Here is a 16,025-nt window from a genome sequence, read left to right as displayed (position 1 = left end):
GTCCTGACATCAGGATCCTAGACGATGTGGTTAAACGAGCGTCCGTCCCATAGCGAGTACAAAGGGCAACTGCTAGCTGATAACAGCGGTAGCGTGATCTTTACGTCCCGAGACAAAGGGGCACTACTATTGGTGGGACGTGCCGCCGCCAAGTATCGCGACACTTTTGAAAGAGAAAGAGGCATCGGCGGTGGCGAGGAATATAACAATGGGACATCAATCATCCGTTTTGACACCTGTGCTAAGGCACAACTGGCGGGAAATCGCCAAGCCCATGGAGCCAAACCTCCACGCACATAGACCGAAATCTAATGCTGATGATGATAGTTTTTTTCTACACGCGGACACGAACCTGGGGAACCTAGCCCTTAACCGCTTCGCTGTAAAAAAATATGTGACTTGTATGGCTACGGAGGATGCTTAAGCTGGTGTGCATCTGGCAACTCACGCAAACGTTTACAGCTATTTGTATTTTCTAGCTAACGAATTGGAAGCTCAGCGTGGTTCAGGTGGAGCTTACGGAGCGGAGTGGTCAACGAAACACACGCTGCTTGGAAAGCAAGCGCTTTACGGGCTTTCATTTCGGAACCCAGAACGGCGGCCTTAGTAAACTCCTCTTACACTACGAAGACGTTGCGCTCCCCAAACTTTACTCATAGTTCTTACTTAGTCGAGCCTGTATTTTTTCCCCGCCCTTCACTGAACACTGCAGACGAAGACGCGTAGCCTGCTTAGCAATTTATTTGGCGCGCCGTACCCTTTGCTCGCCGCAAAAGAATGTTTTCCAATCTCTCGTGAGTTCTGGTTTGTGAGGCAAGTGTGAGAGCTATGCCACTACTGTGCGAGAAGTTAGCTTTCCTTTCTGTGAATAAAATAGAGCGAGGGAATAATATTTAATATGTAAGCACATATGCGCGCTAGAGGAGGCGGGCTAAAGGGCTCCCTGACTGCCACATTTCTCCATTTATATGCAGCAATAAGGTTTGGCATTTAGCGATATCTAGAGTCTCACTTGCGTACATATTGCAAAAAGAAAAGGAAAGAGACTTATTATAAATAAAATGTTATAGGCGCACTTTTGTTCCGTGTTTTGAAATATAAGTAAGGCTTTCAGCTTGTTCGTGTTTGCAAAATGAGTTAGTTCATGTTCATTTATTTGAGTAGTGTTGCTTTGTTCCACTATGATGTGGTCTGTATGCGCAGTTATTATTATGGAAGCTGCGTAAGCAGCTGTACAAAAAGTATAAGGTTGCATAAAGAAATCCAGAAGTTTCACTAGCTTCGTCTAGGCTAACTAGGTAATGTCGGCTACTCACTTCTTCGCAGTGGCCCTGAATTTCTTATTTTGCGTTTATTTGTTCAATTGGTATTTCATACAGACTGAGGAAAAATAAATTCCGTTTAAGTCGTTTGACTTAGCTCTGCAGGCGCTTTCGTACATGCATCAAACGGCAATGGATGCGTATAGTGCCGATAGTATAGCCAACGTGCAATGAAACAGTGAAGTACCACTAAACCCAAGCTCTAACGTTGCCAAGTTTCGCGAAACAAAAAACACCGAAAAGCACTACTTGCCAGCTGATGTATACAGCTCTGCCTGGCATGTCAGCAAAGTTGTTAACATTCATTATAGGTGGTAAAATCCCCTGCGTCCTTGCGTCCTTGGCCGTCGCTTTTGTTTCCGGTCGTTCCGCAGGGTTCTTTCCCTCTTTGGCAGGAAACCACCCCAGCCCGTCGACACCGTCCGTGGCTCCGACGCCCGGAAACGGTGGTCCGTGCTGCGCTCAACAAGTCTCCGCGGATGCGCTCGTGCTAATGATGATTGATGATGATGACCGTTTGATTTCTCGTGCTAATGATGTCCGCGTCATCGAATAACCCAGCTCAATGATAAGAATTATGCAACCTGCCTCAGGCGATTTCTAAAAATTCCATAAAACCTTAAAAATTAACGCCCTGCATAATATAGGTAAATGTTGTGACAACTGTAACGGTCTGCTTTCTTTCTGCGTGTTATAGTGAATTGTTGCGGCAACTGTACTCTGTACTTTCTTTTGCGCTGACTGTTGCGGCAACTGTAGGTGTTCTATGTGCTTTCTTAAGTAAAACCAAATTAAATCTTTTAATCTGCTGTCCTACAGAGGCTTTTTTATTGCGATAGCAATTATATGGACACTCAAAGTGGATTTATGCCATCTACGTCGCCGTCACCGTCGCTCTCACCGTCGCCGTGAAGTTCCGTATGGCGTCAAACGGCGATGAAATCGTCGCCGCGTGCCGTATGCTTTATGTGCTAGTGAAAGCGCCCGAGGGACGCGTGCTATCACGGGGAGCGAACGCATGGCGGAGATCAAACGCGCGTTCTGCGCTGTGCTCCCTGAAGGGCTGCAGAATTAAGCGTCTCTTTGCTCCTTTACAATCGCCATATATAGAGAGCAAACGCGACTTCTTCCGTCGCGCAAAAGGCCGTGGGGGGACGGAGGGAGGGAGGGCAGGCGACCTTTAGCTGCGGCATCAAATGCGTATTTATATATAGACGTTGCGAGGCGAGAATGTGGCAAAGACTAGAGAATGTGGTAAAGATGACGAGTGTCCCGCTCTGATCTCGTCGAAAACCTCCGAGCCGCCCCCAGAGGCACCGGCAAAAGTCACCAACGCCGCGTGCGTTCGGTGACTTCGGTGACGGTGTCGACGCCGACGGCGTCGACAACAGTTCTGCGCGTTGCTGGTGCTGCTGCATGTCCAAGTTTATACAGCTGATGAAACTACTATCCTTACTCCGTATAGCTCTCTACTAATTTGCTATCGCAATTGATGCTTCGCCTTTCGGGTGAAACTGCGACATTTGTTTTTGCGGAAACATGGTAGCGTTTCGTGTTGCGTCGACTGTTGTAGCCTACTTTCTATGTCGACTTTCAGTGCAAGTGTTCTATAGACATAATCATAAATCTTAGTAGCCATACGCAGTCATAAGGCATTGTCATATATACCTCCATGGGACACTATACATACCTATGGAACGCATTCCACTTCGAATTCACCTCCGACGGCAGACTCGACACACACCATCCCCTGTCTTCAATTCAAGAAAATCGCCAAAGCTGCACCTACTCAGGATGTCTCACTACTCACGGGCATATCATACCCTCAGACTTCGCACCTACCGTCATCCCTAAACTGCCACCATGGACACTGCATAGACCAAAGGTGCGCCTTCATATACCTGGGATTTCAAAGCAGTCGCGTATCCCTTCCACGGCCTTAAGCCACGCACGTTGACCCAATTGGCTGGGCTATACGGCGGCTCTGGGCACATGTACAAAGAGGGATCGATTACTTCATGCGCCTCGACCGCGGCCTTTCTTATCTCTCAGCTGGGCAGATCTCGCCAATACAAATTGAACCACAAATCGCCCCAACAGCTGCAGAGCTTGTCGCAACACGGGATTTTTGTCCTTTTTGTCTCCGACCTGACACCGCGTACATGGAATATTCTTTCTGACGCAAGATCAGCGCGGCAAGCCATCGATTCTCTCTCGAGGAGAAGCCAGTATTACAGGCTAGCTTTAGAGATCCTATAAATATTTGATCTTGCTCAGGGGAACGGGCACTGAATTACCATCCAATGGGTACCTTGTCACTGCTGGCTTGGCCGGCAACGGGCTAGCTGATGCGGGAGCAAGAACCGCTGTTCCTACAGTTGTCGAAGTAAATATTCCTTACTCGCGAACCGATGTAAACTCTTTGATGACTACACTCACGCGAGATAGCGCAGCACATATCTGGGCTCAACCAGACCATCGGTACAGGCTGCTGCTAGAAATAGACTGTGGCAGGACTTTTCGCCTCCCGGCTAAAGTCAAGCGATGGCAAGCAAGCATGCTTGACCGGATTCGCCTGGACGTCGCCTTCACTCGACGCTATGCACATCTTATTGGCCGTATGGATAGCCCGAACTGTGAACGTTTCCAAGTGTCTGAGACTCTCCAACATCAGTTTTTTAACGCGATAGCGTTAAGGGCCCCGTGTCGCTGAAAATCCGGCGTCGGCGTTAAGCATCGGCGTCTGGCGGAAATAATCATGCCGAACCACATCATCCCAAACCACCCCGACCGGGTGGGCCATCCGCGTCGCGCAAGGCGTTAATGAAAAAAATTGTTTCAAAGTAAAATACGTCAAAAAAATCGTAAAGTACGACTTAACCACAAAATACCAACGTGATAGCGTCGGATTGTAATTTGAATATACGAGAAAAAATTATAATAAGCAGGCAGGGACCTTTGAATGCTATCGCGTTCCACTCTTAATGGCGACGCTTAAGCATCCTCCAATGCTGATGGTGTTTCGCTGCCCTTTGGTTCTAGGAAACATTAAGGGGAATGTTTGAAAACCGAGCTTTTCCAGATTTTGATCGGGCCCCAGGTCGCAGAATATATGGTGTGTGTCGACGACAACGGCGTCCTACACTATCGCGTTCCACTCTTAAAGGCGAAGCTTAAGCATACTCCGAGTTTTGGACACACGCACCACGATGGCAATAAATACCCAACATTAACGAAAGGCCGCGTTTCTAGCGCGTTTCTAACGCGTTTGTGCTAGCGCGTTACGGCCCGTGTAAGAAGCTGGTGTAAGACGCTGTGGCCTCTCCGCCTTACCTTGAACGCGTTTCGAACGCGCTGCCCAAAGCGGTGGCAAGTCAAGTTCAAGTCGAGGAGCGTTTATGAATACGGGGGGTATACTCTCTCAGCAGTCATGTGATCGCGTCGGCAAACGCGGTGCACGTTTCTAACGCGTTTGTGCTAGCGTCCCCTTAGGCGGGAGATCCGATGATTCCCTCCGGAGCTTCGCCCACTCATCATCATTCACCCCATGGATATGCTGTGATTTTTTTTTCTTTAGACAGCTTGGCTAACGTTAGTTCGGATACCATATATATATATATATATATATATATATATATATATATATATATATATAAAGCGTGTGTCTGCATCAAGGAGGATTTTTAAAAAATGCTGGAGTGGAGCTGCTGTCTCAAAATTGAAGCCGGACCGCCGCCATCTTACCAGAGGCAAGCAATAGCGTTAGGAAATGGCGGGGAATATACAAAGCACTTTCTTCCCACTCCCTGCTGTTTGTAGGTGGACAATTTAACCGTGCAGATATCGTTGGACGTCTTCCTTTCTGTCGCTGGTTTCAGAAGAAAGCCTTAAGTTATTTTCAAATTTTATGGCACATCATGATATTAATACACAGAAAAAGGTAATATTTTAAGCGAAAGGTTCGAGCTTTTAATTTCAAATTAGCCTAGCATTTGCAATAACTGACCAAAAAGATGTGAGCTGCTAGCAGATTTCAGCTGTCACGGCCCTCTTTCAGAGTAGAAGTACGGGCAAACTGTTGCTTCACCTGTGCTGGTAAGAAAGTGCGGGGACTGCCACTCCAGCATTTTTTTTAAATCCTCCTTGACACCATCAAATCTTTGGGTCGTAGACCGGTATATAAGCCAGGCGGCACCCCATGATCAAGTGCAGCGATTTTACGAAGCACAGGTCCGGTGTGGACCCGGCTGAAGCCGGTCATCCAGCGGCCTTCAGCCTATTAAAAGAAGAAAAAAAAACAGAGGAAGTTGAACGCTATACGTTCACTGTCGTTTAAACAACGATACAGAACAACACAGTTCACGATGCAATATGTCGAATTGGGGTAGCAAGCGCCATGGTGTGAACTTTGAAACGGGGCTGCGACAAATAGCAAAGTATAGCCTGCTTGAGTTAATCACAAGGTAGATATACCTGGTAGCGAAGCTTCCATAGAAGCCCATACGTTCAAAACATGGCGGTTTATCAGCGGTTCATGGGGCTTAGCGCCATCTATGAGAGGAGGGAACACTTCCGGCGGAAGAAAAAATAATGTGACGTCATATTCGGTAAAAACAGAAGTGACGTCATTTTGTTCTCAAAGGTGCGCAATTTGTTTTCGGAGGCCTGCCACTACAGCTGTATATTCAAATGCCCCGCCATAAGTCTTGATGGGCGTTGCGAGCTTTCAGTGCGGAAAGCGATGCAAGAAAAGGTCAGCCGTAAGGGTGTCGAAATCGCAACGCTGCACAGAACATACTTTCTTTGGAGGCCGATGAACGCTGTGGGCGTAGAGTGCTCGTCCTTTCCTCGGACGTCAAGCCTGTCGGCCAGCGCTGTCAGACGAAAACAACTAAATTAAACAATTATCTGGTGGTCGCAACTTACTGCTTTTGACTGAATAGGTTAAGAAGCAATGAGACGACCCACGTCAGCAAATTCAGACAAACGTCGGCAAGCAACACAACACAACATGTGAGGGGGAAGGGGGGGGGGGGGCGTATTGTAACAGGTTGACTTTACGAGTGCGCCTTTCTGCCCAGTTCAAGGGCTGCATTGCAGCAAGTGATAGCGGCTTCAACGGCCGCCGCTATCGGTGGGCGCGCTTGCGCTGGGCGCTGAAAAAAAGAATTTATCGATAATGATCGAGTAAAACAGAATTGTCTCTTCCTTTCTCGCCATCCGTATATAAAGTGATTAGGAACTTTCTTTACGTTGAATGAATCTAACTGTGTCTTTCTTTATTTATAAAACGCTTTTTAGGGGCGAAGCTCCTTAGGGTGTGGGTCTGTCCCTCCTCTGTAGTATGTAGTAGTAGTAGTAGTCGTCGTCGTCGTCGTAGTAGGTAGCCACGTCTAGTTTTATGAAAAAAGAAATTCCGAAAGTTGCGTCCGTAGCGCGGAATCGAGCCAGGGACCCCTCGCTTCCGAACGCGCGGCGCTAGCCACTACGCCACGAAGCACACATGGACACACGCACCACGATGACAATAAATACCCAACATTAACGAAAGATTGCGCGTTTCTAACGCGTTTGTGCTAGCGCGTTACGGCCCATGTAAGAAGCTGGTGTAAGACGCCGTGGCCTCTCCGCCTTACCCCCGTATTCATAAACGCTGATGGCGTCGGCAAACGCGGTGCACGTTCCGGCATGTGTAAACGGCTGCGTAAGACGCTGTGGCCTCTTCCCCTTACTAGAGAGTACTGCACGTTTCTAACGCGTTTGTGCTAGCGTCCCCTTAAGCGGGAGATGGTGCAATTATAATGAAGGGCGCTGTTATAAAATAGCAATTACGTCACATATGGCGCGTGTCATTAGTGGAAGTCAATCGTTCGATTTAGTGCGGCGAGACTGGGCGAATTACACGGAAGATTCACGGTTTACCGATGATTCCCTCCGGAGCTTCGCCCACTCATCATCATTCACGCCGTGGATATGCGGTGTTTTTTTTAATCCTCCTTGGTCTGCACGCGCCCGCGCGCGAGCCTCGTTCAGTCGCGATTGCTCTTTCGGTGCACACCATCAAATCCTTGGGTCGTAGACCGGCATATAAGCGAGGCGGCACCCCATGATCAAGTGCAGCGATTTTACGAAGCACAGGTCCGGTGTGGACCCGGCTGAAGCCGGTCATCCAGCGGCCTTCAGCCTATTAAAAGAAGAAAAAAAACAGAGGAAGTTGAACGCTATACGTTCACTGTCGTTTAAACAACGATACAGAACAACACAGTTCACGATGCAATATGTCGAATTGGGGAAGCAAGCGCCATGGTGTCAACCTTGAAACGGGGCTGCGACAAATAGCAAAGTATAGCCTGCTTGAGTTAATCACAAGGTAGATATACCTGGTAGCGAAGCTTCCATAGAAGCCCATACGTTCAAAACATGGCGGTTTATCAGCGGTTCATGGGGCTTAGCGCCATCTATGAGAGGAGGGAACACTTCCGGCAGAAAAAAAATAATGTGACGTCATATCCGTTAAAAACAGAAGTGACGTCATTTTGTTCTCAAAGGCACGCAATTTGTTTTCGGAGGACTGCCACTACAGCTGTATATTCAAATGCCCCGCCATAAGTCTTGATGGGCGTTGCGAGCTTTCAGTGCGGAAAGCGATGCAGGAAAAGCTCAGCCGTAAGGGTGTCGAAATCGCATCGCTGCACAGAATATACTTTCTTTGGAGGCCGATGAACGCTGTAGGCGTAGAGTGCTCGTCCTTTCGTCGGACGTCAAGCCTGTCGGCCAGCGCTGTCAGACGAAAACAACTAAATTAAACAATTATCTGGTGGTCGCAACTTACTGCTTTTGACTGAATAGGTTAAGAAGCAATGGGAATCGATGTTGATGATGTTTCGCTGCCCTTTGGTGCGGGGAGCCTACCAAGTTGCCGAAACGACCATGAGGACACCAGGACGTAATTCGCTGCTTCATGACCTACAGTGACGCGAAGCAGTATGCGGGGAGCCTACCAAGTTGCCGAAACGACCATGAGGACACCAAGACGTAATCGGCTGTTTCATGACCTACATGACACGCATGTCACGACATTCATGTCATGAGTTCCTCAGGAGTCCCTTTAGCTAGGCCTAAGAGGCCTTAAGGCGAAAGCCTTAGTCAAGCTCATGATTATGACTTTGACCATCAACATTTACATCAGCCTTTTCCTTCACTTAGTGCCCACGCCCGAACCCATTTCAGTGTTAATGTTTTCTCGCTGAGTAATTGTCCCTTTTGCTGAGTCATGCTCAAGACTATGACTTCTATCATCATCATTTAGTGTTTCTTTCACTTAGTACCCACGTCAGAACCCATTTCAGTGGGTTCTGAGCGTTAATATTTTCTCGCTGAGTCATTGTCATTCTTGCTGGGTGATAATCATGACTATGACTTCTACCACCATCCTTTAGTGTTTAGTTCATTTGGTACCCATGTCTGAACCCATTTCAGTGGTTTTTAAATGTTAATATTTTGCTTAGTAATTGTAATTTTGCTGAGTCATGCTCATGACTATGACTTCTACCACCATCCTTTAGTGTTTCCTTCACTTAGTGCCCACGTCCGCACCCGTTTCAGTGGTTTTCGAGTGTTATTTATTTTGCTGGGTCACTGTCATTTTTGCTGAGTCATGCTCATGAGTATGACTTCTACCATCATCCTTTAGTGTTTCGTTCACTTAGTACCGGCGTGCAAACCCATTTCAGTGGTCTTTGAGTGTTAATCTTTTTTGCCGAGTCATTGTTATTTTTGCAGTCATGCTCATGAGTACGACTTCTACCATCACCTTTTAGCGTTTCCTTCCCTTTGTACCCACGTCCGAACCAACGTGGTCTAAGAACGTTGGTCCGAACCCCTTTCAGTGGTTTTTGAGTGTTAATGTTTTTTCGGTGGCTCATTGTCATTTTAGGCGGCTGTTTCATGAACTACATAAAACGCATGTCACGACATTCATGTCATGACCTATCATTTATGTTCATCACGCACTGTTGTCATACTATGCCAATTTTGGTACCTACCAAGTTAACGAAATGGCCATGAGAGCATCAAGACGTAAACGGCTGTCTCATGACCTACATGCCGCAAATGTCATGATATTCATGTCATGACCTATCATTTATGTTCGTCATACACTCTTGTCATACTATGCCAATTTCGGTAAATACCAAGTTAACGAAACGACCATGAGAGCACCAAGATGTAGGCGGCTAGATAGATAGATAGATAGATAGATAGATAGATAGATAGATAGATAGATAGATAGATAGATAGATAGATAGATAGATAGATAGATACTGTCAAAGTGGCAAATGTTCGCCAAGAAATGCTTCGCATTTAGAAAATTGGAGCCCGCTTAAGCTTCGCCTTTAAGAGTGGAACGCGATAGCGTTATCGAGCCCCGTTCGTACCGCATTTTTGTTTCAGTGGGCTTCACCTCAACACAGAAAGTGGGAAAACCAGCTTACAAAGACCAAGCTTACACCAATAACCTCAAAGTCGGCTTCACTTTTAAACAGAAGTGCATTGCTGGGAAGACGTTTTTCCAAGGACCATATAAGTCGTCTTATATTAAAATGTGAAGGCCCTAGCACCTTTTTTATTATTTTATTAATTGTTTGCTATTGCTCCGATGCGCGCGCGTGTCCTAAATGCATTAGGCAGGCGAAGTCTCAATTTGACCTGCCGTAGGGAGCCTACATGCAACGGCGTTGCATGTAAGCTCCCTAAGCTGCCGAGGAGGCGAGCGCCATCTAAATAGCATTTTAGAAAGTAAATGAGCCGAGCGCGTCGTGTTGGTATGATAGAAATGCTGGAAAAGAGGTTTGTGTTTGAGTTTCCTCGTAACAGAATTATGTTTTCTCGTACATTCAAATTACAATCCGACGCCACCATGTCTGTAAGTTGTGGTTAAGTCGTACTTTATCATTTTTCTGACAAATTTCACTGTGAGAAATTCAATTTTTGTTCACCAAAACCCTACCGCACGTGGAAGGCCTGCGTGGTCGGGGTGGTTCGGGATGGTTATCGCCTACGCTAACACCTTGCGTCACGCGGAGGGCCTGCGCAGTCGGGGTGGTGGGGGATTTTTTTCCGCCACGGACGCCCGAACCTCTTCTTTTCAAAGCCACTAAACAACTATGTTTACGGGAGCCTCCCTGAGAAATGTGACGTCAATCCGAGCATTTTCGGACGTGTTTTTATTACTCTTTGCGGCGTCGGCCATAGTCACGCAAGGGCACCGCCAACATAGACATCTAAGCTTATCGCCTTAAAGCTTAACTGAAACTGGTAAATAAGTACGAGAAACGCCTAATTTTCACGTAGAACGGTTGAACCGACGTCTTACACCCTTTCTTTGCAAACTTTTGCCTTCACCTCTGTAGCAAAGGCTCTCCCTCGTTTTGTCTTACCCGCCGCGGTGGCTCAGTAGCTAAGGTGTTGCGCTGCTGAGCACGAGGTCGCGGGATCGAATCCCGGCCGCGGCGGCCGCATTTCGATGGAGGCGAAATGCAAAAACGCCCGTGGGCTTCCGTTGTAGTGCACGTTAAAGAGCCCCAGGTGGTCAAAACTAATCCGGGGCCCTCGACTAGGGCGTGCCTCATAATCAGAACTGGTTTTGGCACGGAATACCCCAGAAAGAGGAAGTTTTTTTTCGGCTGTTGAAAGGTAGGTATCTTGCTTACAATTTAAGGCAGTGATTTGTCGATTTCTTCTGAAACAACGCTTTATGACCTTTTATAATTTAACCAGTTATCCGCGGTTTAGGTCACGTGAGTTAAATAAATAGAGTTTGATTTAAATTTCTCAGTGGAAATATTTGGCGATAGCGTAACAACTTCTTTGTGGCTAAATATAACAAATTCTATTGTTATTGCTGCTGTTTAAATAGCTGTGAAGGAAGCAATGACACAGAAAATACAGTGACTCGCACGAGCGGTGAATATGAACAGAACGTACATTTGGCGAATGATATTCAGCGCTTTTGTGTGTCAATTCTTTTACCTGGTTCAGTGCACTGTTTTTTCACCAGAAAAAAAAATTGGTCAGGTTATCACCTAAGTATTCATTGGAACTGACTCATAAAATTTATAGTTCCTCCGCATCGTTCATTTTGGGGGCCTAGAGTGCGTATTGTAGGCCATACAGAGTTCCATAGGCACTTATGAGGTCAACAAGTCGCGTTTTACCGTATTCCGCTAAACGTTGCCGTATAATAATTGCAGCTTTATTTTAAAGAAATGTTTAAGGGAAGAACCTGTAGTATGAGTGCTCTTCCGCGTCTTCAGTCAAATTTATATAACACGCTCACATTAACTCGCACGGGGACTCAAAATTGCAGTTGGCCAATTTACACAGTTTCACGAATTGCCTTTTCAATGTCTTATATAACTCTAAAGCACCAATTGCGTGATGTAAGCCTGTCACTGATAAAAGCATAGGCGCGTTTTTTTGGCAATGCTCAGACATGGTCATGTTTTGAGACGTTTTTCCAAAAAATGTGCCATTACCTACATTAATTTTCTGTGTAGCTCTGCTATAAGTAACTAAGGAAGGTGATTTCGAGAGAATGACGTGTTGCAATTGAAATCATCCGCCCACCTGTTTTTTACCCATCGCAGGCAACTCGGATTACTTTGGGAGGGCCAACCATTTCCTGTTTTTTTTTGTGTTTCTGGCGCTGTTACACGGCCTAATACTATGTGCACCATACACCCGAATGCTTGAAGCTGCTACACAGAGAAGACTTGTAGCTCTCAAGCACCTTTTCTTGCAGTTAAATGTTTGAAGCATTTCCAGACCATGGAAATAGAGACACAAAAACAAGGGATCGATACGTCATTTAAACAAAAGAGTTGCGCACATTTTCTTGGTGCTTAAACCCAGCCAGCCCACCTTGTAACTTCTAATTCTGTCGAAACGTTTATGGAAAATACAGGACGCGAATTTCAGGTACACTGAAGAGCTAGAAATCCCGAGTGCTACCGGACGTCCGATATATACACATTCTACACTTAGGAATTAGAAAAAAATATCGTGCGTAGTGGGGGAGAGGGGAAGTGTTGGGTGGGCTGGTAGGTTTGTAGCCGAGGGGCGAGCGAATAGTACAACGTTGAGCGGAAATGGCGTTCGTTTCGCAGAACGCCGATCGTCGCGTAGTTCCCTCAGACAGATTTAGGTTGAGAGATGGCGACTTCGACTTCTCGCGTCTGAATTCTTTCAGTGCTGAGAGCATAAGGCCGACGACGACGATGGAGTCGTGGAAACAAATCTCCGTCATATCCTGTTTTCTGATTGTGTTTTCACTTAGTGGTCTGGGGCCAGCTTCAAGTCGGGTATAAAAGGCGGGCCACTGAGCGACAGATTCAGTCACTGCCAACGATCGATCATACCGCCTAAGGAGTCCTGTGCCCGTGGTCCGCGAGTAGATAGACGAGAATCACCGCAGCAATGAAGGTGAGGCTGCTTCTGCTTGTTATTACGGTAACATCGTTAGTTCAGAAGGATTATTGTTAGTGCTTCCTTTTAGCAAATATCCAAGAGAATGTATCTATTATATCACTAAGTTAATGTGTTTCCGAGCAACTTAGTGCTTGATATTCTTATTCCTTTAAAAGGAAACGCAATAATGAGCAGTTCTTCAAGAAATTATGTACCAAGTAAAGCGCATAAAACTGCAGAAAAGAAAATGTATACACAGAGTAGACTTGAAAACTTGAGTAATTACACGATAAAAGACAACATCGAATTTCAGTGCAGTTTATGATGGTAGTATATTGTAGAAAACGCAGGAAATCGTAAAGCTAGGCTCCATGCCGAGTCTGTGGATATACACGGCTTCTTTTTTCCACATTCCATAATCCGTAGCCGTTTGAAACCGACTGTAAGTAAACAATACATTTTATATAAATACCCCACATCTGCTATAAAATAATTCCGCTAATCTTCTAATTATTTGAAAATTATTCCAATACCAGACGCTGTTTCACTTTATTCTGAAACATTTCTTTTTTACTCTTGTTGCAGTTTATTGCTTGTTCAAATAAGGTGATATTCAGACAGCACTCGTTATCTTGACAGTAACAGATAATTTTTCACTCAAATCCTCAAGAAACAAATGATTGCCACACCTTCTACCCGGGGTCATGATAGTGCAAGCTAAACAGATTTGCTCATTTGAAATCACCTTGAGGGTTGTTGAAACGTTTGTTTCAAGCAGCGTCGTCTTCTCCATGGAGCGACGTTCAAAGAGAAGAAGAAAGAAGATTGGATGACCGCGCGTGTCATAGCAGCATGAGTTGCATGGGCACGAGATAGAAAAAAGTATGGTAACGAGCCGACGCGTTGTGTCTCGGTCTCAAGACTTGTATCTCCCCGACAACAGTCTGGTCCTTCTCCCGAATGGGCCCTCGCCTTTACAATTACTGACAATACAAGGGAAATAAAAATGGACCTGTATAGATGGTGGGCTTCATTAAATGAATTAGTAAGAATGTCCATCATTCTGCTGAATTAGGGGCAGGTGCATGCGCCGCAGCTCACACGTCGTACCACTGCAAGATTGTGTATGCTTTTCAATATCATAACAAACGTTCAGGACAATGAAAGGACGCTTAACGACATAGATGCGTCTCCACGACCTCCAGTTGGTCCGTGTGGAACATATTTCTGAAAATATTGAAGAAACTTCACTTTATTCTAATAAATTACTTATCGGTCGCACTGCAGACTCCAAGAGAGTAAAATGGTGAGTATTGGTGTAGGTTTATTAGTTGATTTGAGCGCTACGGTCCTGTCCAATTCTACTTAACGACATGGCATTACATTCTTCCACACGTATATATAGTGCTTCGTCGCCATTACTGTCTGCGCACTCGTGGCCTGCGGTGTCTTCGCCAAGGAAGCCGCCAAGAAGGAGAAGGTTGAAGGGCGCGGAGGACTCCTGGGCGGTGGTCTCGGAGTCGGCGGTTACGGTGCCGGTGTGGGACCCGGTCTCGTCGGCGGTGGTCTTGGAGGTGCAGGTATCGGAGTTGCTGGACTCGGCAGCTATGGTGGAGCCGGTCTCGCTGGCCCGGCTGTGGCTGGAACTGGTCTAATTGGAACCGGTGGTCTCGGATACGGTGGTCTCGGATATGGTGGTCTCGGATACGGTGGTGTCGGATATGGCCGTCTTGGCTATGGCGGTCTCGGCTATGGCGGCGGTCTCGGTTATGGCGGCGGCTACCAATCCGGCTACGGCTCGTCGGCTGGCGGCCACCAGGGAGCATACCAGGGTGGTGCTGCTGGGCACAACCAGGGATCCGCGGGCTTCGCCGGCGGTGCCTCTACAAGGAACGTGAACGCCTACAACAACAATCAAGGCTACAGCCACACCTCGGGATTCTCGGCATCTGACAGCAAGACCTTCGGCTCTGGACACAATCAGGGCTCGGCTGGATTTGGAAAAGGAGCTGCTGGTCACCAGGGAGGATACGGACAGTCGTCGTTCGGACACAACGCCGGTTCTGGTTTCGGTGGAGGATACCTCGGCTAAAAGCGCCATACACGTTACAATAAAACCTGTTTTTACGATACACTTACTGTGCTTTGAATTGCGGTCCAAAACGGAAGCAACGATACAAGATTTTTTTCAAGTCAAGAAACGCGCCAAGCACAACAAAAAAGGTAGCTACGCAAGTTGTTTCTATTAACTAGTACTCGAGGTTAGCTCGGGTTTCCGAAACCGAGCACGTTTACGTAATCGTAGAACACCAGCGCTAGGCTGGTTTTGCTTCACTGCTCTTGAATGTTTTTGCAGCGTGTCGGACAAAATGGAGAATGCCACTATCAGTTCTCATGGCACACACAATACTGCCAAGTGCTTGAACTGAATTGATTCAGCCTGCTAGCACGCCGGGATGTACTAAGACAAAGTAAGGGTATCTATGGTACACCTATACAAGTACAATTTACTTTCTCACGTTCCGTTTTCCAAGGCAAGCGTAAGAATTTATTTCACGAGGTACATCTTTCATTCCTAATAGGATGTTACTGCACTGGACGTTTTCAAAGCCTCTTTTAAACAGGCTTGCACATATAAATTTAGAGCAGGGTCCTTTTATAAGCAGAGCTGCGCTTAGCATCCAAAATACTGCATTTTTGGCTCAAAAGTAACCCGCAACTTTTGTGTGAAAGTTTGTACTGCAACTGTACTGCTCTGGTGAGAGTGCGGCTGGCGTAAGAGACGACGTACTCGTCAAATCCACACTTGCGTTGGGCCAGAATAGCACCGAGTCCGACACCACTTGCGTCCGTGTGGATTTCTGTAGGAGCGTCCGGATCAAAATGGCGCAAAATAGGAGGGGAAGTTAGGAGACGGCGTAAAGTGGCAAATGCGTCGTCGCAAGCGGGAGGCCAAGCAGATACGTCTTGGTTGTCGGCAAGAAGCTGTGTCAAAGGGGCGATGATGGACGCAAAGTTGCGGACGAACCGGCGAAAATATGAACAAAGGCCGATAAAACTGCGAAGCTGTTTCATTGTAGTTGACCGAGGAAACTCAGCGACGGCTCGAAGCTTCGTATAGAGTCCGCAAGAACGCCATCCTTGCAAACAACGTGGCCTAAGATGGTGAGGCGGCGTGCAGCAAAATGGTACTTCTTCAAATTGAGCTGCAGCCCAGCATCTCAAAGGCAAGTGAGA

At 46.7% G+C, this 16,025-nt stretch overlaps 1 protein-coding gene across 1 annotated transcript; it reads left to right on the top strand.

The window, feature by feature from the left end:
* Nucleotides 1–12,583: 12,583 nt before the first annotated feature.
* On the top strand, nucleotides 12,584–14,922 carry LOC119465367 (acanthoscurrin-1). Its single transcript, XM_037726153.2, has 2 exons — nucleotides 12,584–12,803; nucleotides 14,194–14,922. Exons 1-2 carry the CDS (start codon nucleotides 12,798–12,800, stop codon nucleotides 14,878–14,880), a joined length of 693 nt encoding a protein of 230 aa, XP_037582081.1. The 5' UTR covers nucleotides 12,584–12,797; the 3' UTR covers nucleotides 14,881–14,922.
* Nucleotides 14,923–16,025: the final 1,103 nt, after the last annotated feature.

Source organism: Dermacentor silvarum, chromosome 9 (assembly GCF_013339745.2).
Source record: "Dermacentor silvarum isolate Dsil-2018 chromosome 9, BIME_Dsil_1.4, whole genome shotgun sequence".
Taxonomy (NCBI): Eukaryota; Metazoa; Arthropoda; class Arachnida; order Ixodida; family Ixodidae; genus Dermacentor; species Dermacentor silvarum.
Note: the sequence above shows the minus strand (reverse complement) of the source record. Positions and strands in the feature narration are given on the sequence as shown.